This window comes from Anolis sagrei, chromosome 4, assembly GCF_037176765.1.
Source record: "Anolis sagrei isolate rAnoSag1 chromosome 4, rAnoSag1.mat, whole genome shotgun sequence".
Lineage (NCBI taxonomy): Eukaryota > Metazoa > Chordata > Lepidosauria > Squamata > Dactyloidae > Anolis > Anolis sagrei.
Window position 1 is genome coordinate 32,142,039 of NC_090024.1, and position 13,634 is coordinate 32,155,672.

Genomic DNA, 13,634 nt, shown 5'->3' on the forward strand with positions numbered 1-13,634 from the left:
AATGTGAGTAGATCAATAGGTACCGCTTCTGCAGGAAGGTAATGGCGCTCCATGCAGTCATGCTGGCTACATGACCCTGGAGGCATCTACTGACAACACCAGCTCTTCAGTTTAGAAATTGAGATGAACACTATCCCCTAGAGTTGGACACGAATAGACTTAATGTCAGGAGAAACCTTTACCTTTATGGATGTATGATCATCATGTGACTTTTTTTTACAATTTTAAAAGTATTTCCACTATACTGAAAGCCTTTAGGGTAGCTGCTTGTTAAATTTGGTGGCAATGAGTGGCCCAGCCCACTTAAAACATTATGATTTTTTTACAATATTTTTTGTAACTCAATTGCACTGTACTTGATTGTGAACTTTGTCTCTTGACTGAACTTTTGAGACCTATTTTCCTCAAGACAGATGTCCTATGTTTCATTATCATGCCTTATTTACATCATTATTTGGAAGCACCTCCATTTTTAAACAATTATTTTATGGATGAAACACAGAGTAACATTAGAATCAATATATCCGATGAGCACCTGGAGAAGTAACTGATCATTGCAACAACTTCTATTATACCTCATATTGATGTATTAGTTTCTCAAAAAAATCCCACTAGTTTTATGTTGCCTTTTTACTTTTATAATAAAAAGTATTCAAGTGTTATTACTTAGATATGTACATTTTTCTATATAGATGATTGCAAACTTGTGACCTGCGTAATGGTTTTAAAAATCTCTGAAAGTAGTGGCGCATAATTAGGATTATGCAAAGTCTTCTTGCTTATCTGTGGTGGCAAATATCACAAACGTTATACACAGACCTTTCTATTTCTCATCAGCTATTGTTAGATTTAGCATATTTTTTGTGTGGCCCAAGACCCCTTTTCTTCTTCCAACGCTGCCCAGAAAAGCCAAAATTTCGGACGCCCCTGGTCTAATAGGTGTCACTGTAACTTGATGAGATTCATGGCTGGCATACCTTCAAACATTGTTCTTCAATTTTGGAGGATGGAAACGGCCACATGAAACTAAAGACTAGTCGTTCTGACATCAAACCAATGGAAAATTTGTAAACTGTTCACAAAGTGCTGTTAGAAAACAATGTGTTGACTATTAGGAATTTACATGGTTTTGTCAGGAATGAATACCATGCCAGACCAATCTTCTTTTTTCAGCAATTATTTATTTAAAATAATAATTGGGAACCCTCTGTGGACATACTATACCATTTTGGGTTTGGAAGAGATCATTTTTATAACAAGAAATGCTGCAAAAATGCCCCTTCCTGGGCCTAATACATGGCGAAATGTCCTCTATGCTTTCAGAAGGTGTTTGCGGGCATTTTGATGCATGCATTTCCTAATCTCTTTGGTATGCATGTTGGGGGGGGGGGGGGTTGTGATGGTAGAGTTTTCCACCCTGATGTATTGGAATGGCATATCAAATAAGCAGATGACAAAGACGAGAGAAATAGCCTGCACCTTAAAAAAACAATTCAAAAAGCTGGAACACAGAACCTTAAATTCCAAAATGAGAGTAATCAGAGGAAATTATAAAGATTTGCATGTAGAGATCCCTCTTCCCACCACATACATTTCTACCTACCTCAAAGACAAACATATAGGGTGACAGAGAGTGACTGACAGCCATATCTGAAGAAGGCCCAAAGTCTAAATCCAATTGTTGGTCCCAATTCAACTAGATTAATTGATTCAATGTTTACACAATTCTCAACTTAGCAAATTCCTATTGAGTTTGTGGGTCTATTTTCACAGGAACTAAAATGTATGTGAGGTATTTATCTGCTTTTTGGAGGAAAGGGCAGGGTATAAATTAAATATATTAATATATTAAATTAAATTTATACTCTTTGTCATAAAGGATGAAGCGACATTTCACTTTAAAGAGGATTAAGAACCAACTGTGTTGCCTACAGTGCAAAGATTTCCTCATTCAGACACAAGCTGGGTGGAAATCAGTTCTGCTGAAGCTCACTCGTTTAGAGTTCTGTATTCATATACTAAATAGCTGCCACACTTTCTGTTTGAATGTGAAATTCATCTCTGTTCCAACTCACATCTGCACTTCAATAAATCCTATTTTTAAAGTCGTATTTAAGGCTTCATTTTTCTCTTATTAAAATACATTGAATAAATACTCTTGAGTTGGTATCATTTTCAAGGAATACATACATATTTCACATCCATGCCAATAACTACCTCTGAAGGAAAATACTCAGATAACACAGACTAACAGGAGGGTTTTGACAGGTTTGTAAATAGTATTTTTAAAAAGTTGCCATCACATTCCAATGACAATGAAGGTTAATTTCCTTGTCTGCCAGCCAATAATTATGAAAGTGTGTAGAATACCATCATTCATACTAGTTCTCTTCCTTCAAGTATTTTGAAGATTGCAATGACTATTTTGTTACTTTGGAGAATGTGAAGGTATTGATTTATCTCTAGATTGTACTAAAACAACAACATAAAAACTCTAATGCTGTTAAGAGTATACAAGAGTGAAGATTCATGGAGTAATTTTATTTGTGCAGTTAAATAACTCATGACTGCAAGGTTTCTGTTAGCACTTGATGTTCCTTATCCCTCTTTAGATGACGCACAGTTTCTTGGTGCTGTTTAATGTTACCTGCACCAGCTTTTACGCTTCATATTGCTGATAATTCACCCTAGACTTCCCTTCATGTTCATTAATTTTCCTACTGAAAGGCAAAGTTGTTTTGTGAAATGTGATTTCATTTATGTGTCTGCAGAAGGCACTCTATGGCAAACATGAAGGTTTCATATCGCAGTTCCTCAGAAGTGTCTTGGCAACTTGACTTTCTCAAATAAAATCCTTATAATGTTCTCACTGTGCTCGATTATTGTGGTAAGTCTATATAAACTGTTATAAAAACAGGTTTTCTCAAATTGGAGCATTATTATTATTTGTGCAACCACAGATTAAGTCCGTTCAAATGCCACGAGTCACTCTTCATTAGTAACTTCTGTAAAAAAACAAAAAAACAAAATGTTAAATGTTGCAAATATATTTACACAAATATTTATACTGTTTGTAGACAAATCACAAGAAATAATTTATTGTTCTGGTATGTATACAATAACAATAACACCAAAATCGCAACTTTAAATAAATTATTTGCAATAAGGGATCAACTGGAAATAGTGGCTGCTGATTTGCTACCGAGCACAATTCAAAGTGCTGGCTTTGGCATATAAAACTCTGAATGGCCCCAGCCCAACTTACCTGCTTTTGGTCCCACCACTTTCACAGGTGTGACTGATGGGGATGAGAGACAGGGCCTTCTCAGTGATGGCCCCATGGCTGTGGAACTCCCTCCCTAGCAAAATCCAATCAGCCCCTTCCCTCCTGTCATTTCGCAAACAAGTGAAAACTTGGCTTTGGGAGCAAGCATTTGACCCAGCATAATTATCTGCAATACAGTTGGAATTGACCTTGGATTGATGAATATGATTATTTGATTTCTGGCTTTAGATCTATGCATAATAATCATTTAATGTTTACATATGTTGTTTAATTGATTTCAATTGTTGTTGTTTGGGCATGGAATAATGCAAATTATGTAAGCCTCCCTGAGTCCCCTTCAGGGTGAGAAAAGTAGAATAAGAATGTTGTAAATAAAATAAATAAATAAATAAATAGTGGAGAAACTTAAGAAACTTAATGATGTTATACTACATCATTGTAGTACTACACATTGTACCCCATGTTGTAACCTGCCTTGAGTAAGAAATAAAATTATTTACTACTACTAATACAAAGAAGAGTTGCGCTAGATGGCCTTTGTGGTCTCTTTCAACTCAATTCTATATAGAGTCGTTGAGCATTTCTTATCTAAAAATCCAAAATATTCCAAAATTTATTGCCGAAGGCTTTCATGGCTGGAATCACTGGGTTGTTGTAGGTTTCTCAGGCTATATAGCCATGGTCAAAATCTGTGTGTCTTCCTGAATCTATTTACCAATACTCTCCTATCAAATGTTATTCTTCCAATACTATGTTTTCTCTTTGGTGTTCCTCTTTCCCCCCTTCATTTTGCTTTCATCTCAATTCCCTCTATGTTTAGCCTTTCTGTTTTCGGAGATAGACGGAGAAGGGTGGAGTGAAGGGGGGAAAGAAATGGCACCCCTAACATTTTATGACTGGCCGTCCCATCCGACATAAACTACTTTTGTGGTTCTGCCCCCAGTAATGTCCTTGCACATCCCAAAAGGTTGTGCCTTCCTGCTATGCTTTTATTGTCAGCTCTCTCTGTGTGTTTTAATCCCAGTTTCCACCATGATGAATATGAGGGCTTCAGTTTCACAGAAAGGAAATCTCTACTCTCAGGTATGACGGAGGTAAATTGAAGAGCTGTAATTTCAGAGTCTGCTTGAGTGATGAACGCCTTTGCTCTCCTTTTCATCTGTTCTTCTCTGTCTCTAATCAACTTGTGCCTTGCTTTGTTTGTCCTTCACACACAGCCATGGAAGTTAGCTCCTGAAACTGACCCATCCCTGTTCCCACTGCCAACAAACAAAAGGAGCAGACTGAGAATGGGTAAATCCCTGAGCCATGCCGGTAATCTGATCATTAATAAATCATGTTTGGCAAATAGTAACCAGGGAATAAAAGGAGTTATTTAAGCCTCGTTTTTCAAATATGTGTCCTGAAACCTTTTAGTTGGATGATCTATTTCAGGACTTAGGTTGGTACTAGAGACATCACGTTCACCCTGAACATGGAGGGTCTAGTTTAATACCAAGTAGGGGAAAGAGGCACAGAGTACCCACACAGCCTTCAGTTTGCTTTTGTGGCATTTGTCCCTATCCACATGGATTTGGTTCTGGAAATTCACACAAATACAGCAAAATACAGATGATCATGTCCGTTATTATTAAACGGTGGTGAAGTGAACATGCATACTTCAGCATGTCCACATTCACATCACTGCAACTTACAGCAGCGTCTCGCTTATCCGACATAAATGGGCTGGCAGAATGTCGGATAAACGAAAATGTCTCCTACTGCTACCCGTACGATGCGGCGCTAGACACCTGAATACTAACAACAGGGACTCAAAGGGCTAAGGCAAGACAACGCCTCAAGGATAGAGCGGCCCAGCAGGAAGTGCCCGGATGCGGAAGAGGAGCGTGGAAATCACAGAAAGAAGAGGGGGAGGATGCTTCCGCCTCTTTTTCCCCTTTCCTCCATCCTCTTCCTCCTCCTTTCCTGCCTTTTTCACTTATTGGGAATGGAGAGAGATCTGGGGAGCACTCTTTTGATTGAAGGGCAAATGGTGGAGGAAAAGGGAGTGTTGGATAAGAGCGTCAGGTAAGACGGAATGTCAGATAAGCAAAGGTTGGATAAACGAAACTCTAATAATATAGTTGTTGTTTTTGGCAAGCTATGAGAAGTTCTGCATTAGTATACTTAGTTTGATTTTTAAAAGAAGCACATGTTTTCAGAAATATATTTTCTGAAATTGGTACAGGAATTCCCATAATTCCTGTACCAATATGGTCCTTGGGCTGGGGGTTTGGGAGCTGTAGTCCGAAACAATAATATTTCCAAGCTCTGCATTGTTTATATGAGGTTAGGACATATCCCGACACGTGTGTGTGTCAAGTATAATTAAACCTTTATACAAACAAAATCTAAACAAGCGCACGGATGAATAGGAGATTATCTACATAATGTTGTTTAAACATCTCCTAAGGCAGGAACCATCCAGGACTTGCAAATGAACACTAGTGCAATTTTTTGAGCTCCTTGTATATTAGTATTTCACTTCTCCATCAACGTACCTATCTCTGTTGCTGCTGAGGCTGTAGCTTCTCCCATTTCTTCTTCTTTTGTTTCAGAGCATTCGCTTACTATCTCACAGTGCTTCTCAGTTTCCATCTTTTCTCCTGCCTCACCTGGAACAGTAACCATAGAGATCAAGCCAGGGAACATTGAAAGAGTATTGCATGCACCAACACTTTACGGACTACTGTTTGGTCTGCCTTATGTTTTCCTTTATGACATTAAAAAGAGACAAGTGAAGCACAAGAGAGCTGATACACCACATCTTAAGTGCCCCTGTTGCTATCTTCTGCTATATTTGTCTTTCAGTTTAGTCTGCTAATAATAAAAGGTAAAGGTTTCTCCTTGATATTAAGTCTAGTTGTGTCCTGACTCTACATGGTGGTGCTCATCTCCATTTCTAAGCCGAAGAGCCAGCGTTGACCGTAGATGCCTCCTTGGTCATGTGGCCGGCATGGCTGCATGGAGCACTGTTACCTTCCCACTGGAGCGGTACCTATTGATCTACTCACATTTACATGTTTTCGAACTGCGAGTTTGGCAGAAGTTGGGGCTAACAGCGGGAGATCACCCCACTCCCTGGATTCGAACCAGCAACGTTTCGGTCAGCAAGTTCAGCAGCTCTGCAGTTTAACCCGCTGCACCACCAGGACTAATAATACATACGTTTTAAAAAGGAACTTGCAAGTTAATAATTGCATTTCAGAAGCCCATTGTATGAGTTTTGTCTATCTGTAGTTGTTGCGTCAGACATGTGGGTCTATGTAAACAGAATTCCTATTCACCCAAGCATTAATCAGTTTGGATGATGTCCAATTCAAACAACCTTGCTTGCTACAAAGTACATTTTGCAGAGCTCCTGCCACATAAATGGCATGAAACGGGTGCAGTAAGAGATACTCTCAAGGACAATAGCTATTGTGCCTAAATGAAACTTCTCCAGGGACCCCAGGATGTGATGCAGAGTGGATATTCCCTTTTCCCCAAGAATAGGAGGTTTGAGTTCCCCTTGAAATGGTCTGGAAAAAAATTGGGCCACCCAGACTCTTATGTAGCAAACATAGCTCCAATGTAGTACCTCAAGTATTATCAATCAGAAGTGCACTAAAATGATCAAACACTAAGAAATATGAAGATGGCCATTGTCAAAAAATAAAGGTTGCCCGCAATATGTCATAGGCACACTTATTTCAAAGTAAGCTACACGGAACAGACAAATCTCTAAGAACTTCTAAGAACACATTGCAAAATACCATCATATTTAAGGGTGTTTCAGTATTTAACACTCTTTTTGCAAGTACCTGCAAGTAGGCAAAATTAGTAGCAGTGTTGAGTCCTCTACCTCAAAAACTGGTTCCCAACCTTTGGGCCTCCAGGTGTTTTGGACTTCAACTCCCAGAAGTCCCAGCCAGCTTAACAGCTGTTATGAACTGTGGGAGCTGAAGTCCAAAACACCTGGAAGCCCAAAGGTTGGGAACCACTGCTCGAAAGCAAGAGTTCCTAAAGTTTCATGACCAAAAGCAACATGTTTCCATTGCCAGATGTTAGAACCAAAAATGGTCAAGTTTCTAACATTTTCTCTTTTTAATTAGCTTCACAAAAAAGATCTTTTTAGCCATTGCTGAAGATGAATTTGGACAAGGTATATGAAACCCTGATCTAGTGCAGCAAATAAATTCTGAAGCCCTTATCTTGCACTAATAGACTGAACCAAAGAGCGACACAGTTCAGACTAAGAATACACAGATGTCATGAGATTTTGACTAAACCAATTTGGTATTTTGAAATGGTTTTGGGTATCTACTCCTCCATAGCCACCTGCTATCTATTTACAACCTTATTTAGTATAAGTTAATGAGAATTAGAAAGGAGGAACTAAAAATACTTGAAGTGAGAATGCAAGGAAAACAAGTGTAGTAGGTATCACGTTCATAACAGTTCTTCATGTTTACATCTGAAACAAACATGCTTTCATAAAACAAACATGCTTTCATGACGTTTTCCAATCCTGTCCTCAACCCATTGAGCAAGAGATTCTGCCCTAGGTTATTTTCATCAAAAATGCATAAATCTCAATGGAATTTACACATAGGTCAGAACTTGACCGTCTGAATCTGCATTCACACAATGATTACCCTTAGTTAGCAGTTCCACGTCACCCGCTTCTAGTTCCTTCACCATTTCTGTCACAAGATTGACAATTTCCTCTGCCACAGGCTCAGGTGGGTCCTCCTGTGATGACTCAACAGGTTTAGGCGTATTGTTCTCTACAATTTCTGGAGGCAAAATGTTGGCAGCTTCGTGGACAGTTGGAAGCTCACTGACCTCTTCTTCCACTAGTTCCACAGACCGAGGCTCTCCAGCTTCTGGAGGCAAAATGTTGGCAGCTTCGTGGACAGTTGGAGGCTCATTGATGTCTTCTTCTGCTAGTTCCACAGACTGAGGCTCTCCAGCTTCTGGAGGCAAAATGTTGGCAGCTTCATGGACAGTTGGAGGCTGACTGACCACGTCTTCTGCTAGTTCTACAGACCGAGGCTCTCCAGCTTCTGGAGACAAAATGTTGGCCGCTTCATGGACAGTTGGAGGCTCACTGACCTCTTCTTTTGCTAGGTCCACAGACCGAGGCTCTCCAGCTTCTAAGAGACTGGCAGGGAAAGGCCCACTGATGTTGAGCTTTTCTTCTAGTGCCAACGGCTGTGGCTCTGTGCCCTCCGGATCCACTCTTTGACAAGTGGAAAGGGCACAGTTTGTCAGTCCTGGAATCAAAATATCTGCCACCTCTTTGTCCAGGCTCTCACTTTGCTTTATTCCAGGAGACCCAAGTTCCACTTCGTCGATTGCTCCAAGTTTGGTCTGGTCAGGTATTGTGTCTTTCTCATTTGCGATGGGTAAGTTGGCATCTGGTTCAACAATGATTTGGAAAAGAAATAAAGGAAGGGACAAAATTTATCACAGGTAGTCACTTTTAATAATGTAATTGTTAGTATTTTGTCTATTTCATTTCCCTCTAAAAACACCATTTATGATTCTATTATGTGTATAGAATCACATACAACTACAACTCACAAAAATGTTCATATCTGATTATTCTAATTCATAAAATATTATATCACAATACAAGCAGTCCCCAAGTTATGAACAGGAGGTTTGTTCTTAAGTTGAATTTGTTTGTGAGTCTGAACAGGAATGTTTTAAAAGTGTAACTCCATCCATAGAATAGCTGGAGTTACAGCTATTCCATGGCTGGAGTTACACTTTTAGGTATTAACACCCCTGTGGTGTTTGTTTTGTGTCTGTACCCCTGTTCAAAAGATTTTGCCTCACTTTCTGTCCCTGTGAGAATTGGAAAATATTGGCTTGTTGTGGAAACAAGGATTGGTGCTAAAGCTTCAGTTGAAACACCTTTCTCCCATGATGACCATTTCAGGAGTGAATTTCCCTTCCTAGGAGTAGATTTCTTTCCCTTACTATTGTCTCACCTCCATTCTTAATTATGAGTTGTTTGTAAGTTGGATGTTTGTAACTTGGAGACTGTCTGTAATTTAAAGTATTTTAAGGTGTCATAATAACAACAGTGACAACAAGGTCATATAAAGAGCTGTGTTTATGTATTTTAAAATTCATAGCTCCCTTATCTAAATAGTGTTATTTCTCATGCACGACAACCATACATACAAGAACAAATCTGAAGTTATCAGTCATGGTATGTGTTTGTCAAATGTTTCTGATATGGCCAATGGGCTAATCAATAAAACATACTACATATATGAAACATCTGGTGACTTTAATGCTAGGATCTAGTGGCCCCTGGCAGACTAATTATATTTTCTTCTGCTAAAGTGGTTGTGGATTGTAGCTTACTTCATTGAATGAACCAACCAGTGTAGCACCTTTTATTTTAAAAGTCCCGACAACCTATCTCCTCTTCAAACCTTTCTGGAAATAACGTCCTATGGTGTTCAATGAGGTTATTTCCAGATAAACAAGCAAATAGCTCCTTTTTCAGGAAAATGAAAACAGACAGGTTTTGATTTGAGTCCTCTGATTTGAGTCCTATGGCATGATACAAATTGATTATAATTTTAGATATAACGAAGGGTTATTCTACACAACAATATAATTCAGACTATCAAGGCAGAAAATCCCACAGTATCTGCTTTGAACTGGGTTGTCTGAGTTCACACTGCCATATATTCCAGTTCAAAGCAGATAATGTGGGATTTTACTCAGCTGTGTGGAAGGGGCCCAAGAGATGTGTTTAAGACTTGATTTACTAAGATTGTCCCCAAGTATTGGTATCCTCAAGTGGGTCAGTGCTGTTTCCAATTACTTCCATTGGGTACTAAAGTGCTGCTCTTGGAACTGATACTAAATGGCCATCCTCTTCCAAATGTCAACATCCTACTTTCCACAAATCATCATACTGGATGAAGAAAGAAATCAGACTAAAGATTAGCATGTTGTAGCCTGAAAACAGAAATACAGTATATTGTCGAAGGCTTTCATGGCCGGAATCACTGGGTTGTTGTAGGTTTTTTCGGGCTATATGGCCATGTTCTAGAGGCATTCTCTCCTGACGTTTTGCCTGCATCTATGGCAAGCATCCACTACCTCTGAGGATGCTTGCCACAGATGCAGGCGAAACATCAGGAGAGAATGCCTCTAGAACATGGCCATATAGCCCGAAAAAACCTACAACAACCCAGAGATACAGTAGTCTGTGTACAGATATTTCCTCTCTGTTCCAACAGGTCTGAATGAATTACCAAATCAAGCCTAGTTTCTAATCCAAATTAATTTTGACAAGCAACTCTTAACCGTCCTGTAAAAAGTGTTCAGAGCAAAAAATAAGCCTCGGGGGAAATTAAGTGGTTTATTACAAACATTTCCTGAAAACTGGTTGCCATGCATGAAAACTGGCCATTTCAACTCCCTCCTGGCCTGACAAAATTTAAACACATCAAGTTTAAACTCAGATTGTTTCATGTCCATTTGAATTATATATGCATGCTTTGTTATCTCCATTAAGGTTTTGTCATACATGCAGTAAGTTTTGATGAAATCCTATTGTGCTTAAGAACCCCAACATGAAATAACATGACAGTTTCTTTTACCTGTATTCATACATTCTAATAATTCTTTTCCAGAATTTCTTTGTTGGTTGGTTGAAAAGTTATCATAGTAAGCAAAGATAGAAAGAAAGAGGAAAAGAGAAAGAAAAACAACAAAGGCAAGAACTTTAATATTCAAAACTATATCCAAAAGAAGGAAAATATACTACAACCATCACCTGAAGGTCCAGTGCTTAAGCAGTTGAGGGGGGAAATGAAAAGGCCTGAGGCTGTTAGGAATTGAGGGAGTTGGAGTCCAAAACACTCAGAAGACCCAAGCTTGCCCAGGGCTGGGATATATAGTATGAGGTATGGTATTAGGTCTCAGTATACATCTAAATTCCAAAAGGAAGTGTTAACTTACTGCAATGACAGAAATGTAGAGCATGAAGGAACATTTCAAGGAGCCAACAATGTGATGTGGCGGCAAAAAAAGCCAATGAGATTTTGGCCTGCATCAATAGGAGTCTAGTGTCTAGGTCCAGGGAAGTCATGTTACCCCTCTATTCTGCCTTGGTTAGACCACACCTAGAATATTGTGTCCAATTCTGGGCACCACAATTGAAGAGAGATACTGATAAGCTGGACTGTCTCCAGAAGAGCGTGACTAAAATCATCAAGGGTCTGGAGAACAAGCCCTATGAGGAGCAGCATAAAGAGCTGGCCATGTTTAGCCTGAAGAAGCAAAGGCTGAGAGGAGACATGATGATAGCCATGTATAAATATGTGAGAGGAAGTCATAGGGAGGAGGAAGTAAGCTTGTTTTCTGCTGCTCTTTAGACTAGGATGTGGAACAATGGCTTCAAACTACAAGAAAGGAGATTCCATCTCAAAATTAGGAATAAATTCCTGACTATGAGCGCTGTTCAGCAGTGGAACTCTCTGCCCTGGGGTGTGGTGGAGGCTCCTTTATTTTAAACAGAGGCTGGATGGCCATCTGTTGGGGGTGCTTTGAATGCAATTTTCCTGCTTCTTGGCAGGGGGTTGGAGTGGATAGACTATACTCTTCCAACTCTATTATTCTTATACTCTCATCTCCCCACCCAGCTTTTGCATCAGAGGGTGCATCTCTACACTGTAGAGTTAATGCAGTTTGGCACCACTTTCCCTGGCTCATTGAGTCCTGGGGTGTGAAGGTACTAGAGAAGGCTAGAGACTTTACGAAACTCTCCTAATTCCATAACTCTGAGCCATGGCAGTGAAAGAGGTGTCCAACGGCATCCCTTGTGCAGAGCGTGGAGATGCTCTGCACAAGGCATTTAAGCAGAGGCTGGATGGCCATCTGTCAGGGGTGCTTTGAATGCAATTTTCCTGCTTCTTGGCAGGGGGTTGGACTGGATGGCCCATGAGGTCTCTTCCAACTCTTTGATTCTATGCACCCCACCTGGGTCACCACTCACCGCCTTTCTGCATCCCGTCGAGGTCCGGGGTCTTGGAAGAGAGGCGGCTTTTTTCCTTGACGTGGGTCTGAACGCTGCTGGAGCAGCCCATGGCTGGCTAAGGGAGAAAGAGGAGCGCTCCGAAGAGAAGAAGAGGCGCCACTCTCTTCCTCCTCCTCCTTCGGGGCGAGAGGCGAAGTGGGCAGCGCGCGCGCGTGCACGAGATAAATAACTAGAGAGAGGGGGGGAGGCAGTGGTGTGTGTGTGCGCGCGCCCCCTCTCTCCCTCCCTCCCGGGCAGCGGGGCAGGTGGAAGGAAACCTCTCCGCGCCTGCGCACAAGGCACACCCGCCTTCTTTCCCTTATGCCGCACGTGCCGGGGGAACTTTCTCTCGAGCGCCGGGGAAAGTGTTTATCGCTCGCGCTCGGTTGCCACGGGAACGGCGCGCGCGCTCGCATTCTCGCATTCACGCGTTCTGTTAGCTAGCTTCCAGCTTCCTGGCATTCCGCGTTGAGGCATGGACAAACTTCGGCCTTCCAGGTGTTTTGGACTTCAACTCCCACAATTCCTAACAGGCTTACGGTAGGCTGTTAGGAATTGTGCGAGTTGGAAGTCCAAAATACCCGGAAAGCCGAAGTTTGCACCCCTTTAAGGTTGTGGAATGCTGGAGGTTGTAGTTTTGCAAGGTCTTTAGACTTAGGACAGTGGTTCTCAACCTGTGGGTCCCCAGGTGTTTTGGCCTACAACTCCCAGAAATCCCAGCAAGTTTGCCAGATGTTAGGATTTCTTATTTTATTTGTTTATTTCGGGCACTTCTACCCCACCCTTCTCAACCCCCAAGGGGGGACTCAGGGCAGCTTACAACCGGCACAATTCGATGCCACAATTCAACAAATAAAATACATAACACAATAACCACAATAGTTAAAACATTCAATTAATACAATAATAACTAAAAAGCCAATCTAGTGGCCAATGTTCTCTGAGTTCTAAAATCCGTAAGTCCATTCAACATTACCATAGTCCTTTCCAAATTCTGGTCGTCATTACCTTGTCAGTCTGCCAGATTACCCAAAGGCCTGGTCCCATATCCATGTTTTCAGCTTCCTTCTAAAGGAGAGGAGGGATGTTGATGACCTAATTTCCCCGGGGAGTGAATTCCACAGGCGAGGGGCCACCACTGAGAAGGCCCTGTCCCTCGTCTCCACCAGCCTCACTTGTGATAGAGGTGGGGCCGAGAGCAGGGCCTCCTCAGAAGATCTTAAACTCCAAGGTGGGACATAGAAGGAGATACGTTCGGACAGGCACGCTGGGCCG

The 13,634-nt window shown here is 41.0% G+C and overlaps 1 protein-coding gene across 1 annotated transcript; it reads right to left on the minus strand.

The window, feature by feature from the left end:
- Positions 1-1,203: 1,203 nt before the first annotated feature.
- Positions 1,204-12,532, minus strand: ERICH5 (glutamate rich 5). The gene is made up of 4 exons (XM_060775646.2): positions 12,339-12,532; positions 7,963-8,727; positions 5,827-5,940; positions 1,204-3,005 (listed from the first exon to the last, which is right to left on the minus strand). Exons 1-4 carry the CDS (start codon positions 12,427-12,429, stop codon positions 2,986-2,988), a joined length of 990 nt encoding a protein of 329 aa, XP_060631629.2. The 5' UTR covers positions 12,430-12,532; the 3' UTR covers positions 1,204-2,985.
- Positions 12,533-13,634: the final 1,102 nt, after the last annotated feature.

Coding starts and splice junctions, on each gene's coding strand:
- ERICH5 (XM_060775646.2), bottom strand. CDS start 12,429: ATGGGCTGCTCCAGCAGCGTTCAGACCCACGTCAAGGAAAAAAGCCGC. Junction 8,728..12,338: donor CGACGGGATGCAGAAAGGCG/GTGAGTGGTGAC, acceptor TTGTTGAACCAG/ATGCCAACTTACCCATCGCA. Junction 5,941..7,962: donor CGTGGAACTGCTAACTAAGG/GTAATCATTGTG, acceptor TTACTGTTCCAG/GTGAGGCAGGAGAAAAGATG.